The sequence below is a fragment of the Hypanus sabinus genome, chromosome 4 (assembly GCF_030144855.1).
Source record: "Hypanus sabinus isolate sHypSab1 chromosome 4, sHypSab1.hap1, whole genome shotgun sequence".
Classification (NCBI taxonomy): domain Eukaryota; kingdom Metazoa; phylum Chordata; class Chondrichthyes; order Myliobatiformes; family Dasyatidae; genus Hypanus; species Hypanus sabinus.
In genome coordinates, this window is record NC_082709.1 from 14,550,320 (window position 1) to 14,570,304 (window position 19,985).

Here is a 19,985-nt window from a genome sequence, read left to right on the forward strand (position 1 = left end):
ATAAGTATAACCTGACACAATATTCTCAAACTTACTTGGTGAGGGTCTCACTCCAAGGTTTTTTTGAATTTTAAAGAGAACTTCCACTGCACTTGAAGAAATACATAGCAAAACAAGATAGAGTAATATTGTGCTAGAGTAGCATGAAGCTCTGTCAGAGTTCCCACATACAATTATATTACATGAGAGAGCGACCAATTATGAAATCAGCTTGTCTCCAATGGTAATTATTTAATCCTGAATCAGAAGGGTGTAGCTTCAAAGTTGTTCTAGGAATTGGAACCCTGGTGAGTGTAGTGCTAATAATGTCATGTTTTGGACAAAATATTAAATTGAAATCTTGTCTACTTCTCTGGGTTGTGTGAAAACCAAATATACTCAAGTATCAAGTATTTCATAGTCTGACTTTCTCAATTAAAATCATCAAATAGTTTGGGAGGAATGTGTGAACCATTGCAAGACTATAAAAATATTCATTAACACACTGATCTAAACTTTCCTTTGTAGATTATGAGTGAAACTTCGAAACATGGGAATCAAGCTGGAATCCGAGAGTTATTGAGCAGAATAGTGGTGAAGCCCCCTGGTTGGTTCTCCAAGTTCTTGGGAGTATTACAAAAGACTGGACATGAAGATCTTGCAGATATCCTAGCTGGCAATAATTGCAAATCCGAGACAGAAGGTAAATTCTGAATTTACGTGTTTCTGCCTCTAATATTATGCCCATATGTAATATGTTAAAGAGGTTCAGTTGTTTTTCAGACCAAGTATCATTGTAGGTTAGAACTAACTAATAAATAACCTTGACCATGGATTGATTGTTGGTGCCAGATGGGGTGGTTTGATTCTCATGCACAACAGTCTCTAGAGTTTGCAGAGAAAAGAGTGAAAAACAAAGAAAACATCTAACGAGTGGCAGTTCTGTGGGTGAACATGATTTGTTAATGAGAGAGGTTAGAGGAGAGTGGCCAGAGTGGTTTTAGGCTACGTCCACACTACGCCGAATAAATCCGTAACCAAAGCTTTTTCTCTTTGTTTTTACCCTCCATTCACACTAAAACTGTGTTTTCGTCCCCCGAAACCGGAGCTTTTTAGAAACACTTTCCAGGGTGGGTATTTTTGAAAACGCTGCTCGGGCAGATCAGTGTGGATGGGGTAACCGGAGACTTCTGAAAACGTTGTCAGACGGCAGCGCGCTGCTTCATTGTTTTCTTGAACGCAACCTAACAATTTCAAAACAGATGGCAACAAGACTGCTGCCAGAAGAGTTAGAAATGTACTCACCAAATGCTTTGACCTGTAGAATAAAAAAGTATACTGTACTCACTTTGCCGTTTTCTGTCCTTTCTCGTATGAAGGTGGTTTACCTATTTATGCAAATACTTCTCTGACAATAGATGTGTAACAGCCTAATGTAACATTGTATGGAAAGACAAGATAACACTGATGCAGACATGTTTACACATTTAACAAGGTGCTTTATTAATGCAACAGAGTCGATCAGTTTTTCAATGTTCGTTGTCAGCCGGGTCATACAGTCCATGAACTCCCTGTTGGTTGCCTCCATACATTTCAGTATTTGTTTTTTTTAAACTTTTAAATCTTCCTGCGCGAGAGCCAACAGCTGCCTGTCGTATAAGTTTTTCTAGTCTGTAACTGAACAAACACGCACCATCTTTCACAGCGAGACTCAACACCAAACATGTCGCTTGTTTTTGGTAGATGTGTCCTGCGCATACCCAGTAGGAGGAGATTCGACGAGATCTCCGTTTCAATGTGGACGGAGATATTTTTAAAAATGCTTAGTGTGGATGCCTATCGTTTTTACGCGAAACCGGCGTTTTCAAAATTATCCGGTCTAGTGTGGATGTAGCCTTAGCTGACAGGAATTCAACGGTAACTCAAATAGTCAGATGTTACAATAGTGGTGTGCAGTAGAGCTTCTCTGAATACATGACACATTGAACCTTGAAGAGGATGGGCTACGGCAGCAGAAGACCACAAACAAACACTCAGTGGTCACTTTATTAGGCTTAGGAGGTACCAAATCAAGTGGCCACTCTGTGTATTTGTCTGCTTTTACATCAGGGAGTTTGCATCAGCACACACATAGTTTTGCACGATGTTGTGTTTCTTTGGGGGCAAAGGTTCCTGATGTCTCCTCTGATTCCTCACACTAATGAGCTCTCTAACCAAGCAACCAAGCCCCTTGAGCTTCTGTATAGTCGTAGAAAATAGTATTGGTTTTCCAGTGATGAGGCATATTGATAGCGGCTGTCTATGGGCATCCTGCATCACATGCCAAACTGATGCAGAGAGCAGAGCCTGATATAAGACCATGAGGCATAGAAGGAGAATTGGGCCATTCAGCCCATCAAATCTGCTCCACCATTCCATCATGGCTTATTTATTATCCCTCTCAACCCATTCCCCTGCCTTCTCCCTGTAATCTTTGACTCTGTTACTGATCAAGAATCTATCAAGCTCTGCTTTAAATATACACAATGACCTGGCCTCTACATGAACTACATGAGGTGAAATATGGAGAGCGGGAGGAAGGACAAGAAGAACAGGAAGAGGAAGTGTAACAGGAAGAGAAGATTTATGAGAGATTGTTCCTGCTTAACAGCCATGCTCTAGCTTTCAGCTGAGTGGAAGGCCAGACTCAGGATGTATGGGCCTCCCTTATAGAGAGAGAGAGTTTTCAAAATGACCTTGCAAAATAAAATACAGAGTCAGGTTTATTATCACCAGCATATGTCGTGAAAATACACCAATACCGACCAAGTGAACCCCCTCCACATTTCGACTTTTAATACCAATAATTACCCAGAGTCGGCAGGTTTAACTCCCAAGTGTGTAGGTTATTGTGAAAGCATGTTTATCTGAACATGGTCTGTTAAAGGCAAATAGAATGTTTTGTTATATAGACAGTATAATGTTACATGAATCTAAAAGGGGAGAAAGAGTAATACATGGATCTATTTCTTTTAGTGCAATGATTCCCTTTAGCACTAATTATTGACTGACAACTTACCCATGCGAATTGGTTTGTTGCTTCCTCTGCAATGTGAATACCCAAGTTAACTTCACCTCTGAGTGCATGCCTTTATTTGATAAGTAGTTGTATGTACACACAAATTTAAGAGGACAAAAGTACATCACTCTGGCTGGAAGTGAGGGAGGAGGGGTGGACCCCAAGTCAGGCTGAAATGCAGAGGAATAATACCCCCTCTACCCTACATCTTGTTAGCAAATATGCATTTGCTGGAGAACAAGATTGAGGACCTGGGGGAAGATTGCTGTGTTGGAGAGAAATGAGGAATTACTGTGTTCTGTGTTTCAAGGAGACATGCCGCAGCTTGGACACTCCTGATGCATTGGTAAGGCATGAAGGCTTCTTGATACGTAGGATGGACCTAACTGCTGATTCAGAGAAGCCAGAAGGTGTGAGTCTGTGCATCGTGATAAACTCTCTGTTGTGCTCAGATGTGGCAGTTTTGTCGTACTCTTGTTCCCTTGATTTGGAACATATAAAAATTAAATGCTGACTCGTCTACTTACCAAGAGAGTTCTCCTCTGTGATCCTGATTGAGGTTTGCATACCGCCAAAAGCCAATGGTAATCAGGCGCTCTAGATACAGAATGCTACCATCACCGAACAAGAAACAGTCCACCCCAAAGCATTTCAAATCATAGGCAGGGACTTCAGTCAGGCTTGTTTGAAGAAAGCTCTGCCCAATTACCATCAACATATATCCTGCAGCACGAGGCAGGGGTCCCAATACAATAGACCACTGAAACGCTATAATAGGGAATACCTCCCATTCCATGCCCAGACCACTTTTTAGGAAACCTGATAACTTGACTACTTCTGCTGCCTGCTTACAGGCAGAGGCTAAAGGGCAAGGCTTCGGAGTTATGGACAATAAAGGGGTGGTTATGGGAGAAATGAGTGCTTGTGGGATTGCTTCGAATCAGAGGACTGGGCCGTGTTCAATGACTCATCAGGGCATCTGGATGAATATACCACAGTTATCACAGACTTTATAAAAGTAGTCATGGACTACTTTTAGTCCCCACAAAATCTTTTGGATTTTTCTCCAACCAGACGCTCTGGATAAACCACGAGATCCACAGTCTGCCAAGGACTGGATCAGTGGCATTTAGGTCTGGTAAGCAAGTCAGATACAAAAGGTCCAGATATGATCTCTAGAGAACCATCCCATGGTCGAAGTGGCAATTCCAGACTAAACTTGAATCACTGAAGGATGCTTGACAGTTGTGGCTGGGCTTGAATGCTATTACATCTTACAAAGTGAAGTCAAGCGACATAGGAGACAACAGGGCTTCGCTTCCAGATTAGCTCAATGCCTTCTATGCTTACTTTAGCCATCAAAACATGGAGGAACCTTCACAAAGTCACACAGCCGCCAATAGCCCTGTGATTTCAATCTCTTGTGGGCGACCCTTCAGAAGGGTTAACCTGTAGAAAGCATACGGCCCAACTGTGGTACCAGGCTGAGTACTAAAGACTTGTGCTAATCAACTTGCTGGAGTGGTCACCAATATCTTTAACCTCTCGCTTTGGTAGTCTGAGGAATAAGAAGCCTGTGAAGAACGTGATAACCTGCCTTAATGACTATCGTCCAGCAGCACCTACATTCACTGTGATGAAGTATTTTCGGAGGTTTGTGATGAAACATATCAACTCCTGCCTGAGAAGCAACTTGGATTCCTCCAGTTTGCCTACTAGAGCAATAAGTCCATGGCAAATGCCATTTCATTGGCTCTTCACTCAACCCTGGAACATCTTGACAGCAAAAATGTATACATCAGGATGCTCTTTATCAACTCCAGCTCAGCATTCATAAAACTAATCAGTAGCTTCAAGACCTTGACCTCAATACATCCTTGTGCAATTGGATCCTTGATCTCCTCACTTACAGGCCCCAGTCAATTTGGATTGGCAAGAACATCTTCTCCACAATATCCATCAGCACAGGTACAGCACAAAGCTGTTTGCTTAGACCCCTGCTCTACTTGCTTTACACTTATAACTGCGAGGCCAAGCACAGCTCTAATGCCATATTTAAGTTTGCTGATGATACCACTGTCACAGGCCAAATCAAAGGTGGTGATGAATCAGCAGATGGGAGGAAGATTGAAAGTCTGGCTGAGTGGTGCCACAACAATAAGCTCTTACACAATGTCAGCAAGATCAAGGACCTGATTATTGACGAGGAGGAGAAGACTGGAGGTCCAAGAGTCAGTCCTCATCAGGTGGTGAGAGGTGGAGAGGGTCAGCATCTTTAAATTCCTTGGAGTTGTTATTTCAGAGGATGTGTCTTGGGCCCAGCACATAAGTGCAATTATTAAGAAAGCATGGCAGCATCTCTGCTTCCTTAGGTGTTTGAGAAGATTCAGCCTGTCATCTAAAACTTTGAGAGATGTATGGCGAAGTGTATATTGGCTGGTTGCACCATGGCTTGGTATAGAAACACCAATGATCTTGAATGGAAAAGCCTGCAAAGATTAGTGGATATCACCCAGTTCATCACAGGTAAAGCCCTGATCACCAGTGAACACATTTGCATGGTGTGTGTCACAGGAAGGCAGCATCAACCATCCAGGGCATGCTCTGTTCTCACTGCTGCCATCAGGAAGGAAGTACAGGAACCTCATGACTCATACCACCAGGTTCAGGAACAGTTATTACCCCTTAACCCCTCAACCATTTGGCTACTGAACTAGAGGAGATAACTTCACTCACCCCACTACTGAGCTGTTCCCACAACCTACGGATTACTTTCAAGGATTCTTCATCTCATGTTCTTGATATTTATTGCTTATTTATTTGTTATTGATTTTTTTCTTTCGTATTTGCAGTTTATTGTCTTTTGCACATTGGTTGTTTGTATGACCTGTTGGGTGTGGTCTTTCATTGATCGATTATGGTTCTTGGATATACTAAGTATGCCTGCAAGAAAACAAATCTCCGGATTGTATATGGTGACATGTATGTTTTTAGATAATAAACTTTTTTTGAACTTTTGAAAGCCTAGATGATGCATAAAATTCCATTTCTTGTAATGCTAGTCCATCTGAATCTCTTAAATACAGGGGAAGTAACTATGGCTCCAGTACTTTGATGGTTTGCTGCAAAGTTTATTCACATCCTAATGGGTTGCAGCTCATTTAAATGACTAAAGCTTTGCATTAAAACAAATGATTTTTATTCTGCAGTTGTAAACCATGCTCAGCTTGACTTTCTTGCGAGATTATGAAATTTCATTCAGCATTTCTGCATTATATGGGAATTTAATTACAGGCTTCTCTTTTAATAGGACTTGCGTCTTCCTCCTGGCGTGTATCTGTAGATGAAAATTTACATGCCCACCTCTGAGAGCTTTCTCACTCACTCCTCTGCAATCTCTTTCTCCTCGCTGGCAACCCAATGTGAATGTTTTAGCTCTGTGACAGTTCTGGGGACAGTGCCTTATGCCTTGTGAAGAAGTGATCCAGTCCATTGACTCCATGCTCTGAGCAGCATAATATCATCTGTTTCAGTCCACCATTTTCCTGCAAGTTATTCTCTCTCACATACCACATACATACATTCCTCTTACTCAATGTCAGCAAGACCAAGGAACTGATTATAGACTTCAGGAGAACGAAACCAGAAATACATAAGCCAGTCCTCAGTGGAGAATCAGAGGTGGAGAGGGTCAGCAACTATAAATTCTAGGGTGTTATGATTTCACAGGACCTGTCCTCTGCCCAGCACCCAAGTACAAGTATGAAGGAAGCAAGGCATCACCTCTACTTCCTTAAGAGTTTGCAAAGATTCAACATGACATCTAAAACTTTTACAAACTTCCGTAGATGTGTAATAGAGAGTATATAGACTGGCTGCATCACAGCCTGCTATGGAATCATCAATGCCCTTGAACGGAAAACCCTACAAAAAGTGGTGGATACAGCCCAGTCCATCGCCAGTAAAGACCTCCCCACCATTAAGAACATCCATGCAAAATGTTATTGCAGGAAATTATCATCCATTATCTGGGACCCCCACCACAAGGCCATGCTCTCTACTTGCTGTTGCTATCAGGAAGAAGGTCATCAGGATCCTCAGAATTCACCCGGCCAGATTCAGGAACCGTTACTACTCCTCAACTATCAGGCTCTTGAACACAAAGGGGATAACTTCACTGAACTTCACTTGCCTGATGTTTGAAATGTGCTCTTCATCTCATGTTCTCAATATTTATTGCTTATTTATTTATAATTATTATTTCTTTCTTTCTGTACTTGCATTTTGTTGCCTTGCACACTGGTTGAATGCTCATGTTGGTGTGGTCTTTCATTGATCTGGTTATCATTATTATTCTATTATTGAGTATGCCCCACAAGAAAATGAATCACATTGTTGATATGGTGACAAGTATGTACTTTGATAATAATTTAACTTTGACTTTTTGGAAGTTAAAATCCCCTTTGATTCTTTTGCACTTACCTAAAGAAGGAATTTATTTATAGTAGCCAGTTCAGCATAGCTTGTCACACCAGACAGCCAGCCACTCTAGTGGTGTTTGGTTGATGTTGAGCAGGTCAGTGTCAATTAAATCAGGTGAGAGTGGGCAGTTGCGCAGAACATGTTCAATATTCTGCACCCTTTCGCCACACTCACAGGATTCGCTGGTCTTTAAAGCCCACTTCACTATATTGTGCTCTCGCTCTGTTGAGAGTGCACCACTTTCGTCTGTCAAGCAGTGCCCCGTCTGGCAACATTTCTGTGGGGTCTTGCACTGTATTGTTTGGTAGGGTTCTGGCTTCTGTTTGTTGCCGGAGGTCAATCCTGTATGTCTGGGGGGGGGGGGGGGGGGAATGTTCCGTGTGGTAGTTCCTCCACTGTAGCAAAGCTTTTCCTCGATTTTAGGCGGTTGGAAACTGGCACATGATGATGTAGTGGGTGCCGTGGATCCGAGTTCTGTTTATCTTTTTCAATTTTTGTTGTAGCTTGTCTTCAGATCTCCAGGGGAGCAATGCCTGCAAGTCTGTAAATGATGTTAGTGGGTGTGGGTTGCAGTGTGCTTGTGATTATTCGACACGCTTTGTTAAGCAACAGGTTTATTTTCTTCACATGGACTGATCTGCCTCACACAGGTGTACAGTATTCTGTGGGTGCATAGCAGAGTGCTAGGGCAGTGATCTAAGTGTGTGAGCATTAGCTCCCCATTTCGTGCTTGCTAATTTTTTCAAGAGAGATTTGCAAGAGCCAACTTTCCCTCAGAGATTTTGGATGTGGGTGGCAAATGAGAGTGTCCTATCCAATGGCACACACAGGTAAATTGGAGTCGGATGGTGTCCTCCTTCCCACAGCAGAAGATCTTGAGTTTCCGAGCTGGTGGAATTGCACACACTTGAGTTTTTGATGGATTTGGGTTCAGAGACTATTTTTCATAATACTGCTTCTTTGCTTCGGGGACTGCTGTAAGTTGTGCTTCAACTTCTTGGAAGGAGTTTTCTTTTGTTGCAATGCTTAGGTCATCTGCATAGATAAACCAGTGTGTGTTAGGAAAGATTGGCTGGTCGTTTGTGTAAACATTAAATAGTAGAGGTGCCAGGACTGATCCCTGTGGTAGTCCGTTCTTTTGTGGACACCACCTACACTTAATTCCAATCATTTCTACACAAAATCTACAATTTTCTAGGAAGCTTCTTATTACTTTGACTGGGGTTTTGTTCTTTAACATTTTAGATAATTTCAGTAGAAATTCACAGTGTCGTATCCTGCTGTTAAGTCACCTGATACTGACCCAGTAATTTGTTGCATTTCAAAGCCATCCTCATTATACTGGGTTAAATTCAGGACTTGACCACAGCAAGAGCATTCTGACCTGAACCCAGCTTGGTCTGGTGTTAGACTAAGGGGGATATTCTTTTCAGTATGAGTCTCTCGTAGAGTTTGTGGAGGGTGCAGAGCAAGGAAATTGGTCTGTAATTTTTAGAAATGTTGGTGTCTTTATTGGGTTTTAGGAGAGCAACATATATTGGCTCTTCTCCACTTTTTTGGTATTTTTAATGATCTTAGGCAACAGTTAAAAAGGGACAGAAGCCAGTGGAGTGCTTTAGGTCCAAGATGCTTAAGGAATTCATTAAGAGTCCCATCTATGCCAGCAGTTTTGCTGGATTTTAGCTGTGATACTTCATCCTTTAATTCTTCTAGGGTGAGAGGTTGGAAGTTGTTATTCCCATTTGAGAGAGCTGACTCCATCTCCTAATGTTGCTTTTTCTTTTGCCTCCGTTCCTTGTTATTTGGTCAACCATTTAGTATTAGTTGCTGGGCAACCTGATTGGGTGTTACAGCAGGAATTCTCTGTGGTGCTCTATTGTCTGAGTTGAGTTTCCGAACAATTGCCCATACCTTCTTACTGTTCCTGTTTATATCTATGTTTTCTACCAGCTCCTGCCAACACTGTTGTATCTCTTGACTCAGTAGTGACGGAACCAACTCTCCCATTTCAATTGTGTCTTGACCAAACAGGCCTTGGTCATATAAGTTGACATACTCATCATAACTTTACTTGATATCACTAGTCAGTCCCTGAATACATTTGGTTCTGCAGCCTCTAGGTATGTTCTGCTGCACTACTTTCCAGATTAGTCAGACAAATTCATCATAATGATCAGATTCTGGTGGTATAGCATCGATAAGTTGATCAAGGGATTCTGCGAAAGATGTCCAATTGGCTTTTCTCAGGTTAAATCTTGGTAGATACTTTGTTGGTACAGGTCTCAGAACTGGAAGGGATTCTACCTGGACTGGGCGGTGTTGGATTTGGGTATATGTTGGAGGACTGTTCGTGTGAAGAGGTTGGTAATAAAGGCAAAGTCTGGGTTGTATCCTTTTCTCCATCTGGCACTTGTGAAGGTAAGGGTGTCCTTTGACTCGTACAGTTGCTCAAGGCTGTTGTTAAGAGCCGATGATACAACTTCTTCTCCATTTGCATTGTCATCTTCGTATCCCCAGTTGGTGCTATGGCTATTAAAGTCACCAATAATGAGGTACATTTTGTCCTGGAGATCTAGATTAGGTGGCTATATGAATGGTTCATTAGGGGGTTTGTAGACTGAGATGATATTTATGTGTTTTGTTTCAACTTTCAGAAGTTCCATTGAGCCAGCTTAGATGTTTGCTGTGCTCATTACTATAGATTTATCTTTAACAAAGTTTGCACTTCCATAAGTTTGGCTAGGGGTGTCAATAGCCAAGTGGATTCCTGGAACATAGGGTTAGTTGCTCAGCCTATGAGTTTCTTGTATGCACAAGATGTCCGGTTTTTAGTTTGCTAGGATTTCTGCTTTATTGTGGCTTAAGTCTTCAATGTTGTGGCTAACGATTTTCATGATTTCCAGTGGGCCGAGGGTTTATCCTTTTACCACCCACTGGATAACTTGGTCTGGCGTGTAATGTCAGGATTGGTCTCCTTTTGAATTAACATGGTCACGGCATGAATGGTCCTGACTCAACCCAGTTAATCTGCAGCATGTCCTGGGGATTGGACATTGGGATTGGGAAGGAAATGAGATCATCCAGTAGAGATCCACATAGATATGGGGATAACATGAAAATTCCATGTGGTCAAGAACACCAAATTATAGGAAGTCGTATAGCAAAGGGTGAAGTCCCCTGGGGAATCATACAAGTTCCCCTTTGGTGCTTTGTTCTGGTAGTAAAGCATCCTGGCTCTACGACATTAGATTTTTGACCAACTTAGTTACTTTTACAAAGGAGTTGAATTGTGTTATCATTAAACACAGAGATATTTAAGTATTCTATGAAAGGCTGAAAATAAAACCATATTTTTCTAGAATCAGTCATAGATTGTGCTGCCAGTGTGGATATAATAGAGCTCTCTTTACACTGATTTTGAACATTGTTAGCTTTGTCAAAGAAGAGAGCAACAGAATAGCACCTTGCTTATTTGAAGCTTAAATGGGCCAAATGGCCTAATTCTGCTCCTATGTCTTAGAGTCGTAAATAAACTCTTGCCTTTCAAATGCCAAAATTCCCACTGTCATTTAACATCAACAAATGTAACTTGTGAAATAACAGCAAAATCAAAGGGCACATTGCATATGTCAGAAAATCATGTTTCCTAGATGAAATTTAGATATGGATATCATCTTACTGAATGTTGGTATGAGGAGGCCTCTGTTGGTCAAGGTTAACCATGGATGTTGTGTTCCAGCTCTCTAGATACGCAAGCCTGGGCAGTACAATACGGAGAGCAAGCTGTTGCCCAAGTAGCAAGCTCCCCTTTTCATGCATCTGATTAACCCAAAGGAATGGCAGACACTGATACTGTTTGGCACTAACAGCATCACAGGAGTTGACTGTCAGTGTTGAACTCAACACAGGGCTGTCTTATCTTAGGGACTCCAGCTGTGGATTTTTCCCTCGGGGTTTACTCTCAAAGCCCTCCCCATGGGTGGGTACAGTTGCAAGGCAGCAGAGGTTTGAAATTGTAGTTTTTTTTCTCTTACGTGAGCTGATAGCCATGGCTAGTGAACCCCAGCTGCCCAAAAGTTTGGCATATTTAAACTATAAAGCATAGGGCTAAAATAAGTTACAGTATATAGGGTTTATATGTATAATTTTGAGGACATCCTATACAGATATACAAAACTTGTTAATACTTCGTTTTGATATTTCTTGAGAATCTGAATCTGAAAGAATTTTTAGTCAGCCTTTTTATATGTGTCTTGGCCATGCAATTTACAATGATAAACATTTAAATAACTCAGTCTTAATTCTTACGATGAAGTTTTGTTATTATACACTATCCTATTGAGTATCATAATGATGCTTTTGCCCCTATAAAAGGGAGGAGGGGGAAATGAGCTGAATTATATCGATCTTGGGTAACTTTTACAGGGTGATGGTAGTGCAGCCCAAACTCTCCTTCCAGATGAAGTGAGGATTCACTTGTGCTTTTCCAGTTGAGTATATTGCATTTGCTGTTTCCTCTGAATCTAAGGACTTTGTAGAACACTTGCATTCAGTCTGCAAATGTAACCTGATCATCTACATCAGGAGTTCCCACCCTTTTTTATGCCATGGACCATTACCATTAAGCAAGGGGCCTATTGATCCCAGGCCAGGAACCCCTGATCTAGATGTGTGTTACTTTAATTCTCCATCCCATTTACATTCCCATTTCTCTGTCTTTTGGTATTCTACACTATTTCAGCAGTCCTTATTGACAGCTTGTGGAAGAACAAGTCATCTTTCAAACAGACCCATTACAGTCCTCAGGGCTCAACAATGAATTCTATCTTTCCAGCTTGCTCCAGATCTAAAGTCATTGACCTCTTACATTAACTTTTTCTTACAGAAGTTAATGCTATTCCGTACTTTACTTACTCACTGCATGTTACGCCACTGGCATTTAGGGCAGCAGTGAAAGTCCTCCATCTCTGGCGGTGTTCAGAGCTTCTTTCATCATGTCAGTAGGTTCTCCTCGGTTTTCATTACTGTCAGTCATGCAAGTCCCTGATGGAGACTCGGGAATACAGTTGTACTCAGATGTCAAAGGATTCTTCATTGCTATTTCCGTAACAATTTTGTTTTCCCAGTCAGCGTTGTTAGCTCTGAGCCGAACCTCCAACCCTATAGGACTGGTGGACCACTCTTAGTCTGGCCTCTACCCTTTAACCTGTTTGGCAAGGGTGACCCTACCAAGAGCCAAAGCAAAAAACCCTGGCTCCATCCAGCATAGCTTGCCAGGTCATTGAGGTATGGAAGCCTACAAACCGAATGACAAGGTTGTAGGTCCTCTTGGAGGGATCCATTCTTACTGAGTGCTTTAAGAACTTCCATTTCAGAATTTTTATTTTATTTTCTATTCATTGTTCTATTGTATATTCATCTTCTGTTTCATGTAGCTCCTTTGATTAACACCTTCAGCCAAATTATCTTTGCTGAACAACCATTTGCCACGCATGTGGCCAGCAATATTACAACTTGCATCATTGGGTTTTTCATGATCTTCATCTATGGCTATCTGTGGAGGTGGGGAAGATATCTTCTATGGTGGGGGAGTCCTAAGACCAGCGGACACACTCAGAACAGAAGGATGTCTTTTTAGAACAGAAATGAATAGAAATCTCTTTGGCCAGAGTCCGGCACTTGCGCCACCAAGCAGGACAAGAGAGTGGTGAATCTGTGGAATTCTTTGCCACGGTGGCTGTGGACACTGAGTTATTGGGTATATTTAATGCATATATTGGTAGATTCTTGATTGGTCAAGGCATGAAGGATTTGGGGAGAAGGCAGGTGATTGGGTTCAGGGTGAGAACGGATCAGACATAATGAAATGGCAGAACAGACTTGATGGGCAAAATGGCCTAATTATACTCCTATAATTATACAGTGTTAAAGTTTATTACCATTTTACAACACAAAATATGTTTGATTTCTAATTCTTGATAGTTCTTATGAAAGATCATCAATCTAAAATGTTAACTCAATTTCTCTACTTTTGATTTGCTGAGTATTTAGAGCTCTTCATGTTTTATTTCAGATTTCCAGCATCTATAGATTATTTTTAACTTGATTGTATTTTTTATTCATTAACATTCAACAGAAGAAAATCAAGATCCATCTGGTGGTCAGTTGGCAACTGATGAACAGAACAAATTGGACGATGCTAACCCAGTCCAGTTAGCTCTTAGAAGCAATGAGCAAGCAATCCAAGATTTGTACATAGGGCCCAGTTCTGATGGGAAAGATGACCAAGTTAGCAGCAGAGACAATAGCATCATGACAGACATGTCTACAATGGATTCATCTCTGAATACAGGTAAAAGATTGATTGTTTGCACTCATCAGCTTAATTCAATGGAAGATATGGATGAGGAATGAAGAGATGTGTGAAATTTACCTGTCTGTTTGACCTGGTTGTACGTTCAGATCTTCCAATGTGTACTGGGTAAGATCGCAGGAAGTTTTCCAGTCTCCAACTTATGTTATCTGATGTTTTTGCAGAACTGGGCATCTCCCTCTGGTGCTCCCCTCCCCCTTTCTTTCTTCCTAGGCCTCCCGTCCCATGATCCTTTCCCTTCTCCAGCTCCGTATCCCTTTTGCCAATCACCTTTCTGGCTCTCAGCTTCACCCCACCCCCTCCAGTCTTCTCCTATCATTTCGCATTTTTCCCTCCCCCTCCTACTTTCAAATCTCTTACTATCTCTCCTGTCAATTAGTCCTGACGAAGGGTCTTGGCCCGAAACATCGACAGCACTTCTCCCTATAGATGCTGCCTGGCCTGCTGCATTCCACCAGCAGTTTTGTGTGTGTATTTGCATGGTCTTTTGAATGTTCATGTTATGCGAATTAAATTCATTCATGACTAGCTTCCACTATATGGGAAATTTTCCTCATATTTTTTATGGGCTAGTAAAATAAGTTTATATAGGTTGAGCATCCCTTACCTGAAAATCCAAAATCAGAAAACCTCAAATCCAAAATTTTGTAGAGCACTGACAATGGGAAGCACTGACAGGTGCTGTGCAGTTTTCTAGGCACCATAGACAGTTCTGAGAAGTGACATCACATTCCATGAGTGGGACCCTGTTTGGTGCTTATTCTGTGCTCTGAGCTATGAAGATATTGTTGAAAATGTCAAAAAGGCCCAAGACTACTACTATGGGTAAAAAAGGAAGCATTTACATTTATCTTTATCTCAGAAAGTCAAGTTGTTGGAAAAACTTGACAGCAACATGAGTGTGAAGCATCTCACAGAGGATTATGGTGTTGGAACAACCCTCCAACTATGACCTAATGAAATAGAAGGACAAGCTGTTAAAGTCTTTTGCCGAAAGTAATGAACAGAAGTTAATGAAAAATAGAAAAAACACTGCATACTTTATAATGCAGAAAAATAGAAAACACACAAGGATAGTAAGGGATAAAATTTGTCCTCTTGAAGATCAGAGTGGTCGGCTATGTGTGGAGCCAAAAGAAATGGGAGAGATATTAAATGGGTTTTTTGCATCTGTATTTACTAAGGAAACTGGAATAGAGTCTATGGAAACAAGGCAAACAGGTAGGGAGGTCATAGAACTTATACAGATTAAAGAGGAGGAGGTGCTTGCTGTTTTGAGGCAAATCAGAGTAGATAAATCCCCAGGACCTGACAGGGTATTCCCTCGGACCTTGAAGCAGACTAGTGTTGAAATTGCAGGTGCCCTGGCAGAAATATTTAAAATGTGGATATCCGTAGGTCAGTTGCCGGAGGATTGGCGGATAGCTCATGTGGTTCTGTTGTTTAAAAAAGGCTCAAAAAGTAAGCCGGGAAATTATAGGCTGGTAAGTTTGACATTGGTAGTAGGTAAATTATTGGAAGGAATACTAAGAGATAGGATCTACAAGTATTTGGATAGACAGAGACTTATTAGAAAAAGTCAGCGTGGCTTGGTAGGTCATGTTTAACCAATCTATTAGAATTTTTCGAGGAAGTTACCAGGAAAGTGGATGAGGGGAAGGCAGTGGATGTTGTATACATGGACTTTAGTTAAGGCCTTTGACAAGGTACCGCATGGGAGGTTAGTTAGGAAGATTCAGTCGCTAGGTATTCATGGAGAGGTAGTAAATTGGATTAGACATTGGCTTAATGGAAGAAGCCAGAGAGTGGTAGTGGACGATTGCTACTCTGAGTGGAGGCCTGTGACAAATGGTGTGCCACAGGGATCAGTGCTGGGTCCATTGTTATTTCTCATCTATATCAATGATATGGATGATAATGTGGCAAATTGGATCAGCAAATTTGCTGATGATACAAAGATTGGCGGTGGAGTGGACAGTGAGGAACGTTTTCAAAGCTTGCAGAAGGATTTGGACCAGTTGGAGGAATGGGCTGAAAAATGGCAGATGGAGTTTAATGCGGACAAGTGTGAGGTATTGCACCTCGGAAGGTCAAACCAAGGTAAATGGTAGGACATTGAGGAGTGCAGAAGAACAGAGGGATCTGTGAGTAGAGATACATAATTCCCGAAAAGTGGCGTCACAGGTGGATAGGGTCATAAAGGGATCTTTTGGTACATTGGCCTTTATAAATCAAAGTATCGAGTATAAGAGTTGGAATGCTATGGTGAGGTTGTATAAGACATTGGTGAGATTGAATTTGGAGTATTGTGTGCAGTTTTGGTCACCTACTTACAGGAAGGATATTAATAAGGTTGAAAGAGTGCAGAGAAGATTTACAAGGATGTTACTGGGACTTCAGAAACTGAGTTAGTTACAGAAAAAAGGTTGAATAGGTTAGGACTTTATTCCCTGGAGCATAGGAGAATGAGGGGTGATTTGATAGAGATGTATAAAATTATGATGGGTATAGAGAGAGTGAATGCAAGCAGGCTTTTTCCACAAACAGGCTAGGGGAGAAAATAACCAGAGGTCATAGGTTAAGGGTGAAGGGGGAAAAGTTTAAAGGGAATATTAGGGGGGGCTTCTTCACGCAGAGAGTGGTGGGAGTGTGGAATGAGCTGCCAGATGTAGTGGTGAATGCGGGCTCACTTTTGACATTTAAGAAAAACTTGGACAGGTATATGGATGAGAAGGGTTTGGAGGGATATGGCCCGGGTGCAGGTCAGTGGGACTAGGCAGAAAAATGGTTTGGCACAGCCAAGAAGGGCCAAAAAGCCTGCTTCTGTGCTGTAATGTTCTATGGTTCTATGGTGTAAAGGTTCTACACTTGTGAAAAATGAAGATCTTGCTCATGTATTGAAAGAGTGGATTCATTAGCTTTGGAGTGAACATATGCCACTTATGCCGATCATGAAACAAGTAAAGATCTGTCACAAAAAACTGAAAATGGAAGGTAATTGTGTATATTCAGCAGGCTGGTTGCAGACATTTAAGAAAAGGCATGACATTAAATTTTTAAAGATTTGAGGTGATAAAGTGTCTTCAGATCACGAAGCAGCAGAGAAATTGAAGGGCTAGAGCAGTGTGCGTTCATAACAGAACAAGAAATCATGCTATTTTAAAGAAACCCTTGTTAATGAAGCAGATGAAAATAGTCATCCAGCACAGTGCTTCCTCATCCCAAGAGCATCTGCTTCCACGTCCCTCAACTGCTTCAGTCGTTTCACTTCACAATGCCCTTAACGATGACAGACCCTCTGCCTTATGTTTCTCAGACCTGAAGTTGTGTTTGGTACTGCATTTATCTTTTGTTGTAAGTGAAGGTCATCACACTTTTTTAAATTACAAAACATATTGTGGATGAAATCTGAATTTCATCTCCACCTAAAATCCCATGTTCGAGTGTGTAGGTTTTAGCAAATAAAACAGTGGAGATGCTTTATGTTTAAGACAACCTAGAACAACTCATTTACTGTACTCCAAAACCTAAACACTAAATGTGGCATCCAAACTTAATGTAATTATGTAATCACATCAGACCAGCCTCTTAAAGTGAACCCCAACTGAATGTCGGTGGTTGTGAATTACTTAAGTTTCCACCAATTACATTACCCTACAAGTGTAACATGACCAGCATCATTATAGCATTAAAAATAAAATGTCAACTTTTTCCACAGTTTTCATTCTATTTACCTGTAATTAAATTCACTCTTGCTTTTATACCTTACATAAAACACAAAAAAATGTGAAATACAAATGCATTCAAATGTTATGGATGTTATTTTGAAGTTGTATGAGACATTGGTGAGGCCTAATTTGTAGTATTGTTCGCAACTTTGGTCACCTACCTACAGGAAAGATGTGAATAAGGTTGAAAAAGTACAAAGAAAACTTATTTTCTTGTTTGTGATAAGCGGAATCTTCTTCACTCAGAGGGTCGTGAGTGTGGAATGAGCTGTCAGCACAAGTGGTGTATGTGAGCTTGACTTCAACATTTAAGAGAAGTTTGGATAGGTACATGGATGGTAGGGGTACGGAGAGCTATGGTCCTGGTGCAAGTCAATGGGAGTAAGCAGTTTAAATGGTTTAGTATCGACTAGATGGGCTGATGGGCCTCTTTCTGTGCTGTACTTCTCTATGACTAATCAAAATACAGTACCATAGGTGGAAACTGAAAGACTGCAGTTGTTTGTTGTTGTTCAACAGCTGATTCAGGTATTCTCTCGATGCTGTGTTGCTTTAGTAATATTAAACTCATTATACTTTCATTGTATTAATGGTACATCATAATTTTTAATGTGTGATGAACAAGTGTAAGACAAAGACTGCTTACCAGTAGCACATACATTCAGAGTCGGGATTGGTCGCGATGCCAAACGGCCACTGACTGTCCACCTGACCGGCCAAGGTAGTGATAGCTTATCACTCCGATGGTTCAACGTACACATTATTGTTTCATGTACAAAGTTATTAATAATTATATTAAACTACCTTCAGGGTATACGTATAAGCTGTATATGTAATGCAAATGGATTTTTGTTTAGACCTGAGTCCCATCCCCAAGCTATCTCATTATATAGCTGCAAATATTCCAAAATCCAGACAAAATCTGGAATCTGAAACACTTCTGGCCCCGAGCATTTCAGATAAGGAGTGCTCAACCTGTATTTAGGATTTATATTTTGATACCTAATTTACTTTCTCCTGGGTGTTAATTTTAATTTGTGTAGAACGAGTTAAGCATTAAAGGCAATCTGCAGATTATGACTGTGCTCCATTGCTGAATAAGATGGAAATGAACAAAAACGGTGTGTGGGAGAGGATCGCAGAAACAGCTGTGATGGTAGAGTGAGCCAGCCTCACTGGCTCAGTGAATGAGTCAATCTGCTGAGTTTTCAGCTCGGCTTGACTCAATACCTGATTGTTGCAGTTCAGGGTGGTGGGGGAAGAAAAACCATATAACCATATAACAATCACAGCAAGGAAACAGGCCATCTCGGCCCTCCTGGTCCGTGCCGAACTCTTAATCTCACCTAGTCCCACCTACCCGCACTCAGCTCATAACCCTCCACTCCTTTCCTGTCCATATACCTATCCAATTTTACCTTAAATGACACAACTGAACTGGCCTCTACTACTTCTACAGGAAGCTCATTCCACACAGCTATCAGTCTCTGAGTAAAGAAATACCCCCTCGTGTTTCCCTTAAACTTCTGCCCCCTAACTCTCAAATCATGTCCTCTCATTTGAATCTCCCCTACTCTCAATGGAAACAGCCTATTCACGTCAACTCTATCTATCCCTCTCAAAATCTTAAATACCTCGATCAAATCCCCCCTCAACCTTCTAAGCTCCAATGAATAGAGACCTAACTTGTTCAACCTTTCTCTGTAACTTAAGTGCTGAAACCCAGGTAACATCCTAGTAAATCGTCTCTGCACTCTCTCTAATTTATTGATATCTTTCCTATAATTCGGTGACCAGAACTGTACACAATATTCTAAATTTGGCCTTACCAATGCCTTGTACAATTTTAACATTACATCCCAACTTCTGTACTCAATGCTTTGATTTATAAAGGCCAGCGTTCCAAAAGCCTTCTTCACCACCCTATCTACATGAGACTCCACCTTCAGGGAACTATGCACTGTTATTCCTAGATCACTCTGTTCCTCTGCATTCCTCAATGCCCTACTGTTTACCCTGTATGTTCTATTTGGATTATTCCTGCCAAAATGTAGAACCTCACACTTCTCAGCATTAAACTCCATCTGCCAACGTTCAGCCCATTCTTCTAACCGGCATAAATCTCCCTGCAAGCTTTGAAAACCCACCTCATTATCCACAACACCTCCTACCTTAGTATCATCGGCATACTTAATAATCCAATTTACCACCCCATCATCCAGATCATTTATGTATATTACAAACAACATTGGGCCCAAAACAGATCCCTGAGGCACCCCGCTAGTCACCGGCCTCCATCCGGATAAACAATTATCCACCACTACTCTCTGGCATCTCCCATCTAGCCACTGTTGAATCCATTTTA

At 41.3% G+C, this 19,985-nt stretch overlaps 1 protein-coding gene across 1 annotated transcript in view; it reads left to right on the top strand.

Moving 5' to 3' along the window:
• ifih1 (interferon induced with helicase C domain 1) overlaps positions 1 to 19,985 on the top strand; it is a 118,773-nt gene that overhangs the window by 16,586 nt on the left and 82,202 nt on the right. The window contains exons 2-3 of the mRNA XM_059966449.1: positions 508 to 682; positions 13,656 to 13,871. Of these exons, the coding sequence (XP_059822432.1) occupies positions 508 to 682; positions 13,656 to 13,871 (391 nt within the window). The remainder of the gene's footprint in view (positions 1 to 507; positions 683 to 13,655; positions 13,872 to 19,985) is intronic.